Source organism: Sinocyclocheilus grahami, unplaced genomic scaffold (genome assembly GCF_001515645.1).
Source record: "Sinocyclocheilus grahami isolate Dianchi unplaced genomic scaffold, SAMN03320097.WGS_v1.1 scaffold5603.1, whole genome shotgun sequence".
Classification (NCBI taxonomy): Eukaryota; Metazoa; Chordata; class Actinopteri; order Cypriniformes; family Cyprinidae; genus Sinocyclocheilus; species Sinocyclocheilus grahami.
Window position 1 is genome coordinate 1 of NW_015510246.1, and position 9073 is coordinate 9073.

At 36.6% G+C, this 9073-nt stretch overlaps 2 protein-coding genes across 5 annotated transcripts; one reads left to right on the forward strand and one right to left on the reverse strand.

Annotated features, from left to right (window-relative positions):
* Nucleotides 1-3628: 3628 nt before the first annotated feature.
* On the reverse strand, nt 3629-5399 carry LOC107577278 (syntaxin-11-like). 4 transcript variants are annotated; one of them, XM_016263371.1, is made up of 3 exons: nt 5321-5399; nt 4782-4849; nt 3629-4647 (listed from the first exon to the last, which is right to left on the reverse strand). In XM_016263371.1, exon 3 carries the CDS (start codon nt 4630-4632, stop codon nt 3757-3759), a length of 876 nt encoding a protein of 291 aa, XP_016118857.1. In that variant the 5' UTR covers nt 4633-4647; nt 4782-4849; nt 5321-5399; the 3' UTR covers nt 3629-3756. The 4 variants fall into 4 exon arrangements, with proteins under 4 accessions (XP_016118857.1, XP_016118856.1, XP_016118858.1 ...); XM_016263370.1 differs by having other exon boundaries at nt 5220-5365; XM_016263372.1 differs by having other exon boundaries at nt 5325-5352.
* Nucleotides 5400-6112: 713 nt separating this feature from the next.
* Nucleotides 6113-8077, forward strand: LOC107577280 (syntaxin-11-like). Its single transcript, XM_016263374.1, has 2 exons — nt 6113-6189; nt 6749-8077. Exon 2 carries the CDS (start codon nt 6754-6756, stop codon nt 7639-7641), a length of 888 nt encoding a protein of 295 aa, XP_016118860.1. The 5' UTR covers nt 6113-6189; nt 6749-6753; the 3' UTR covers nt 7642-8077.
* The last annotated feature ends 996 nt before the right edge of the window (nt 8078-9073 follow it).

Genomic DNA, 9073 nt, shown 5'->3' on the forward strand with positions numbered 1-9073 from the left:
CATTGACTGTACATAAGACACATCCAATACAATTAGCACAACATAATTTTTTTTTTTTTTACTTATCAAGCTTATTAAGCAGATACGCATTTTAAACAACTCTGTTATCTTTTCCTGACTGCTCTGTAGGCAAACATCCATTTTGACCACGCATTAAACAGCACTCCATCATTTTGCCTGCTCTCGTCTGCTTTTTTTGTTTTTAGTCTCTGAAACACAGACTTTGAACCTCAGATAAAAGCAGAGCATTAGCTGCAAGTTTTAGACCGAAACGTGTATCATTAATATTAACACAATGATTGCTAACATGACCAAAAAGAAATGATTTTATACATCCACAGCCAAGCAGATCTTCAACCTCTCTAAACACTTAAACACAAGTTCTCCCTGTGCCTGGCCAGATGAGGTTTAAAACCTTTATACTGGCCACAAATCATAACAACTAGACTGGTGTCCTGTTTTTAACTATGACGGAAAGCAATAAAGGCAAAATAAATAAATAGTAATCAGTCTTGTTCACTCAGCTGATTATAATAATTTTAAGCAGGTGGGCCAACACATTTTGACTAGCAGCAGATAAACATATCTTGTGTTATCGTGGAGTCTATTACATCACTGTAAGCATCTTTTGTAAGGCTGGCTGCAAAGGCATCTTTACTGATTATTTTAACCCTCTATAGCAGATACCTGACCTTTGATTACAGACATCAAAAGGATACACTTGTATGGTTTGATTGGGCAATGATACACAAGTTCCACATAGTTTCCATCAGTTAAAGATTTTAGGGGAGACTGTTGTAACAGTTCAATGAGTGTAACTCAGTTTTTGCAAGCTTTACTATAATACCGATTTAATTAAACTAGTTGTCCTGTAAATTCTTTACATTGCTATTCTATTTCTAGTCTTACAACAAATGTCACAGTGGAGATGTTCGTCATGTATGACAGAGATTTAACTGGTGTAGCAGCAATATATGTTCAAAAATGGTGTTATAACTCAACCTGTGTTACAATACTCCAATGTCTTCAAAAAAATTTAAATTATGCAAACTCCAATATTACGCATAGCTACTGACTCGATGAATCTGTAAATAAGGTCAGTATCGTGATCGCCCACCAGGGGAGCGGGTTAAATGAGGGCATTCAGTGTAACACTAACCTACAAATAACGACATGTTTTCAACCTTAGTTAAAACAATAGTCACATTTTGTAAGAAAACTTGAATTCATACAGTAACACAATGTTAATATGCAGCTGAATTAGCACACAACGCAGTTCGTATTAAAAGGGTGTCGAGGCAGAAGTTACATCAGCTGGCGGACAAACACCGGTAGCACGTGGAAACAAATCAACGCCGAGACAATATAACGTTAGATATTTTAGTCAAGTCGCTATAAATACAGAACCAAACTGTTACAATCACAAAAGTCATTCAGCGTGTTTTAGAAAATAAAAGTTTTGTCGCATTTAGGTTTAGAGCCTTAATAGCGTGTGTTTAATTCTTACCAAACAGCACTTTGATACAGCGGTCCATCGTTTTTTCGTGGATGACTTTTCAAACTCGTTACCGTTTCACTTGTACCGCTGGTCGAACTAGCTTCCCGAACCCATGGATAAGAAACCGCGCTATTATCGAATAAGCGTCTGTTCTCCGAGTTTAATACTTGAACACCCGCTCGTGATCGTCGAATGCTGGCGTGGCTAAGATGTGCATGGCGAAAAGCGACCGACAGTCTCATCTTTCCCCGAGAAAACGTCCACCGGGTCTTGGGTCTAAGCAGAGATTGTCGCGTCTGACGCTCAGGTGATCTCGAGCAGAGCTGGACTAGCGCGTGCCAGACAGAGCGACGGCGCGAATGCGCGCGCTGCAGCCAAGGAGAAAACGTCTGAATAATTATTACAAGTCTGAGCAAGACGAATGACTCACTTGGCGTTGGGCAACTATTTTCGTAACCTTATTTTCTCTTTCTTTACAAATCCGTATTGACCTATCCAGATCCAGCAGTCTCATTCATGTCATGAACTTTGTGTTTGCAAGTTTGAGTCTACAGCAGCCTGTACACTACCATTCAAAAGTTTGGAGTCTTACCATTTAAAACACCTGTTTTCTATTTAATATATTTTCAAATGTAGGTTACACTTTATTTTAAGGTGTCTTTGTTACAGTGTAATTATACATTTAAATACTGAGTAATATTAATGAACTACATGTACTTACTATATGGTTAGGGTTTGGTTTAGGGTTATGTGCATGTAATTATGCATAATTAATTGTTATTATAATAGCAAGAACATGCAACTGGTATAACAAGGACACCTTAATATAAAGTGTTACCCAGACGTATTTTTTCCTGAGATTGAAAAGCTGAATTTTCATCAGCCATTACACAGGTTTAAAGTGTCACATGATCTTTCAGAAATCATTCTAATATGCTGATTTGCTGCTCAAGAAACATTTCTTATTATCAATGTAGAAAACAGTTGTGCTGCTTAATGTTTTGTGGAAACCGTAATACATAAAATATATTAAATATATAAAAATATTCTTTGATAAGTATAAAGTAAAAAATAAAAGCATTTATTGGAAATAAAATCTTTTAAACAATTATTTATGTGTTTACTGTTACCTTTGATTAATTGAATGCATCATTGCTTAATAAAAGTATTAATTTCTTTCAAAAAATAAGTCTTACTGACCCCAAACCTTTGAACGGAAGTGTATAGGTGAATAGGTATCTTCCTGTTTATTCCATGTTTTTTATGCATCACCGTACATAACACAGTTGTCCCTGGAACAACATTTTAACAAAGTATTATATAGCAATGTCATTTTAGCAACTACATTTTTTTTTACCAAAGTCAGAAAGGTTTTTGGTATCCTGGCATGTGTTATTTTAATAGTTGTGACCAGGGGACATCACGTTTCACACGAGGTAGGCACATGGGATCTAATTAGGGTAACAAAATTACACTAATTTATGACATATGCTACAAAACTTTGAATGAATGTACACCAAATGAGATACAGCTGATAAAAGATTTGTGTACACATGAAATAGTTGGGGTCCATTACAACTAACCATCATTCAATACCTAACTTAAAAATATAGTTATATTGACAAGATACATTTTAACCAAAGTCAGAAAGGTTTTTGGTATCCTGGCATGTGTTATTTTAATAGCTGTGACCAGGGGACATCACGTTTCACACGAGGTAGGCATATGGGATCTAATTAGGGTAACAAAATTACACTAATTTATGACATATGCTACAAAACTTTGAATGAATGTACACCAAATGAGATACAGCTGATAAAAGATTTGTGTACACATGAAATAGTTGGGGTCCATTACAACTAACCATCATTCAATACCTAACTTAAAAATATAGTTATATTGACAAGATACATTTTACATAAGAATAAACACTTGATGAAGTGCAAACCACAGAAAAAAAGGATTTCCAAATCTCCAAAGGCACAAAATGAGTTATTTGCCAAAACGGCAAGCTTTAAAAATGCATGTTTATAATAAACAAAATAGTATTTAAGATCATTCTGGTGTCAAAAAACCCCACAAACTACTGAAATATTTATAACACTGATAGATTTATTTCAGCGATGTGTGTTTATTTTTCTTCAGAAGATGAATATAAATTTGCCTAAATAAGGAATAGGAATATAAAAACTAACAGAAACAAAAAAAACCTGAATCACTTAGTATGTATTTTTGACATTATGATATCTGTGCCCATGTCATCGTTTCCAGAAGAACATTTTCTTAAACGGATTGTTCCTGTCATGTCTCTTGGCTTGCTCCAGCTTCACAAGGACATCCCTGACCTCCACCTCAGTTGACTGAACATTGGTGTGAATGTAGTCTATCATTGAACTCTGCTCTTCTACCAACATGGCCACATCCAGAAAAACCTCATGAAGGCTCTGAATGCGTCTCTCTAGCTGTAGCAGTTCTGTATGTCGGCTCTCGATCTGGATGAGTGCAGACCGTGCCGTTTTACCTTCTGAAACCATGTTCTCACTGAAGACGTTCCACAGACCGCTCTCCAACATCTCTTTGATCTGGTCACCTGTGACCTCTCGGCCCACAATCTCCATCTGCCGTTGAATATACGCCTTGCAGGACTCCCTATGGCTTATCTCAGCGTCATTGTACTCCACCATGGCATCACGGAAACTGTTGCTTATGCTGGCGTACTGTGTTCGGGCAATTCTCGTCATGGGTGAATTGACGCCATACTTTTCCTCTAACTCTTTCCTGTGGGAAACCATCTTGCGAAGGTGCACGAGCATCTCCTGTCCATGTGTTTTGATGTCAGCTGCAATAGCATTAGAGTCACAGGTATTAGAAGCACTAGAGCAGACCGTGCCTGTAAAAATATGTGAGTTTCGCTCCCTAAGACGCTTTACTTCCAGGTGGATGTACTGAATCTGATGACGAGCCTCCTGTGCCTCATCAAATACAGCTTCCATGTCAGGGTTGGAGCTGGGGTCCTGATGAGGGTCATCATAGTCTGTGTTTTCTGATGGAGAGAGCGCTTGGGCAGTTTCATGTTCTGTTGCAGTGCCATTAGACAGTGATACTGCCTGGAGATGTCCAAGTCTGTCCCTCATGACTGAAATATTGGACTGAAAAGTTTAAAACAGATTTGGTCTAAATTCATAACAAAGCGAACACACATAAACAGCAGCCGGTAAAATATACAGTAGGCTATATATGGGTAACAAAAAAAACAAAACAACAACTCTTGAACAGAATATACCTTGTTAGACGTAACCCACACGTCAAAACGTCTGACTTGTGAAAAAGTACACTTGTGTCACTAAAAACCTGTCAGACAAGATAGACTTGTTTGTAGGTCCACATTTAAAAATAAAAGCTTTGTTTTACTCTCATTACGTTTTCTATTAGACTCTGCTTCATCATTATGCATTTAATAAAATTTGAAGAGAAGGCAAAAACTGCATTTTTATGTATTTACTTATACTCAATAAATAAAGAAAAAAGAGTCTATTGATTTAGTACATTAAAAAAAGCGTCAAACAAATATTATCCCAAATACGTACAATCAGACTTGATATAGGCATCGCATCAGTGAAGAATTTTTTTTAAAACTTTTTAATTAAACCTGACCTACGTTTAATGCTTGGCAAAACAATTAGTCTTCTCTGCTTTGAGCATTATTATCATTGTGGCCTACCTCAAATTATGACCTTCTCTGTGCATTCCTTGCAAAATCCGCTTTGCAGGTTAGGAAAATCACGCTATTATCAGTCCAAGAAAAATAAAAACCACGTTTACCTACTTTCACCTCTTCTCGTCCAACACCGCATGTGATTGATGACGTAACACGCAGACCCCCCCCCTTCCCCCAAGTCAGGTGTGAAGAGAGCAGTATGTCCGACAGAGGGCAGCAGAGATCACACATTTTATTTGCGAAAAGTGCTGAGGGAAGTACAGAACACGTGTACTCAACGTTCATTCTTATTGTAAATAAACCAAACTCATTTTTTGTCACTGTTAATGGATGTAGGTTACATTTTAAATCTACTGCAATTGCGGTGGTCGTGTTGTTTAACGTACAGAGAATAGACAGAATTTAGAAAGGCAAAGAAAACAGAAGAAAAAAACAAAACATATTTAGTATAAACAACCAATATGCACATTCTCCGACCAGTTGGTTATTATGGGCTAATAATTTAATTAATTTCTAGATTAGAAGAAAAATATTTGGTTTTCTGTTTTGCCCTCTGCTGTTTTTTATTTTTTAATTACATTTTAGTGAAGAATATTTAAATGTAATCAATCAATCATCTACTTTCTGTCAACTATAATCTATTCCACTGTCAATACACTTACTAAAGTGAAGCTCGAAGTTGCTCAAACTTTTGAATCCTTGACTTTGCAAACATTTTTGCATGTCAGGGCCCAATATTAGGCTACACAAATTTGTATTAAATTGTATTATATGACATGAAAAACATGAAGAAGGCATCGTACCCATTTCGCAAAACAGAGCGAACAGGTTAGGCGTCAAAGTTACGCCCTGGAACGCGCATTCCTTCCCCACACCCATTAAATGACAGCTGCACCAGTGCAGTGAGGATGGAGCTGCAGCCTTGAGATGACATATCAACAGAAGTGGACGTAATTTTGGACAAAAAGACAAGGTAATGTACTTTGTAGTATATGCCAAGCAAGGAGTTTCTTTCTTTCTTTTCATCTTTTTTTCAGCTCATTACTTCTACTTTACGGATTTATTATATAATAGGCCCTATATATTCGTTAGAATGTTGTCAGTGTAAAAATGTAAAATGCTTGAAAAAAAAATGTAATGGCTTGAATAAAGTTGGATATCTTATTTATACATTTCATATAAAACAATTGAAGAGAACACCATATGTAAGGAAACAAAAGCTGAACTATCAATTCAATCCATTCAAACTTGTTTGGTGAGTGACGCCAGTCAGAAATAGTTTCACAGATGAACTTGTTAGACTTGTGACTTTTTCAGGGTTGATAAGGAAGTATTATCTCCCCCTTTTACAGTCAGTTTCAAAAGGTACACAAGGAATGAAAATGATTTAATTCTTGTAAACAAGGACTACATTATGTAAATATGAACGTTATCGATATGCTATATTGTTTTAGATCGTTTACATCAGATCACATATTTCCTATCACTTCTGGTGGCACTGAGTGTCCTTTTCCGTTCATTCTCCCCTCTAGCAATCATGAGGGACAGATTGGATCATCTTCAGACCATTTCAGAGTCTAATAGCCAGCTAGAGGAGGTGGAATCAGACTCTTTCAGCAATGTGGACCTGGAGGAGGATTTCAGCCAACAGGCAGTCATTTATGACAACAGTGATGAGATGGACTCTGTGCTCGATGAGGCTCAAGACACTAGACGTGAGATTCAGTTCATCCGCCTGGAGGTGAAGCGTCTCAGGGACCAAAACACACGTATACTTAGCGAACCGACTCGTACAACTCACGTAAAGCAGGATGCCAATGTCATCGTAGGAGACATCAAGACCCGTGGACAGGACGTTCTGGCACGTCTACAAAAAATGGACGCCCACGCCAAAGAGCTTGAAGAGGAGCATGGCCTCAACTCAGCTGTGGCAAGAATCGCCCGAACACAGTACGCCACCCTAAGCAACAACTTCCGAGATGCAATGACAGAGTACAATGATGCTGAGATGAATCACAAAGAATCGTGCAAGCGTCATATTCAAAGGCAAATGGAGATTGTGGGCCGAGACGTGACAGGTGACCAGATTGAGGAGATGCTGGAGAATGGTCAGTGGAACATCTTCAATGATAACGTCATGTCAGAAGGCAAAACGGCTCGTTCGGCGCTCAACCAGATCGAGAGCCGACATCGTGACCTGCTGGATTTAGAAAGCCGACTCCAGAGCCTTCATGAAGTGTTCCTGGATGTGGCTATGCTTGTAGAGGAACAAGGACCCATGACAGACTACATCTTAAACAATGTTCAGAAAACAGATGCTATGCTTGGCGAAGTCCTTATCAAACTGGGACGGGCCAAGAAACATGACAATAACAACCCATTCAAGAAAATGTTCTGTGGATGCTATCCATGTGCTAAAATCTGATGAACAGTGAGGAGTTGTGCATTGGAGGGCACATTTTAAAAATGGGTAAAGTCAGAGATATGTTGAGAAAACTAAGCTCTCTTGAGTGATCATTAAACCTGATGCTACTGAAGTGAACAATAACATATGAGAGCAAATTAAACAACTAAAACAAACCAAAGAAAGACAGTCTGCACAACTTCACAACATACAGTCCTTACTATTTGCCTTCATAAAAAATGCCTTTTAATTTGCAGTTTGATACTTGTAAACACATACTGTAAATGCTAGAAATTGTGTAATATTACAACATATGCATAGGCTATAATTTATTAACATAATTTACACTATTATATCTTTCATCATTCTAATGGTTGAACTAAATATGCACTTTCTAGACCCTTTTACATTAAATAATCCGGAATATGAAGCATTTGCCGTGTTTTGCCATATTTTCAGTGCAAGTTGATCACTGTTATTTCAGTCAATTAGTTTTTCTGAAGCAATTTCAGCTAAATAAAAGATCTTATATAATTCTTACTTGCTTTGTCTTTATTATTAAATTAATTGCATGTGGCAAAATGTTTGGGTCTTTATGGTATTTCAAATGCAATTAGAAATACCATTATCAGAAAATATTCTTGTTGATAGGTATGCCAACAATACATTACAAATTTTAATGAATTATTTTTTAATACATAAGGCTATTCTTTCATCTTTATGAGTCAACTGGGTATATACAATATCAACAATTTTTTTCACCTTTTTGTACACCGTGGATTTTCTTACACATGAAACAACAGGGAAACTTTTTAGTTTGCCTTAGCTAGAATGAGGAAACATAAAATAACACTCTAGGGTTTTTAAGTAATTTAAGATAAATGTGTTGACATTGTGCTATTTTGATTTCCTTGTCACATTATTATATGAATTAGAAATTTTACTTTGCTTGGACTGTCGACTATTTTTAAAAGCTTACAGATTTTTAAAACTATTTGGATATAAAATGTCACATGAGGAAAATTTCCTTGTTCCTGAAAAAACCATAGGTGCCACAGATGTGATCTACCATTTATGGAAAACCATCATTTATTTACATTTACATTTAATCATTTAGCAGATGCTTTTTTCCAAAGTGACTTACAAATGAGGACAATAGAAGCAATCAAACCAACAAAAGTGCAACAATATGTAAGTGAGGTGACCGTCCCGGATGGTTTCCCGGAAGTTTTTTTGTCTTTTTTAATAATAAATATAAAATACAAAGAATAAAGCATAGAAATCGAATAGAGAGAGCTGGTGTTAGAGGGTCATGTTGTTATTTTTTATAATAAATAAAAATAAAACAAGTAGATAGAATAGATCATGATCCATGCTACCGTGTTTTGATGATTACACTGCAAGCCTGTTTAAAGGGGTCATATGATGTTGCTAAAAATAACAATATTTTGTG

Excerpts from the sequence above, each read along its gene's own strand:
- LOC107577278 (XM_016263371.1), bottom strand. The coding sequence starts at position 4,632 with ATGAGGGACAGACTTGGACATCTCCAGGCAGTATCACTGTCTAATGGC.
- LOC107577280 (XM_016263374.1), top strand. The coding sequence starts at position 6,754 with ATGAGGGACAGATTGGATCATCTTCAGACCATTTCAGAGTCTAATAGC.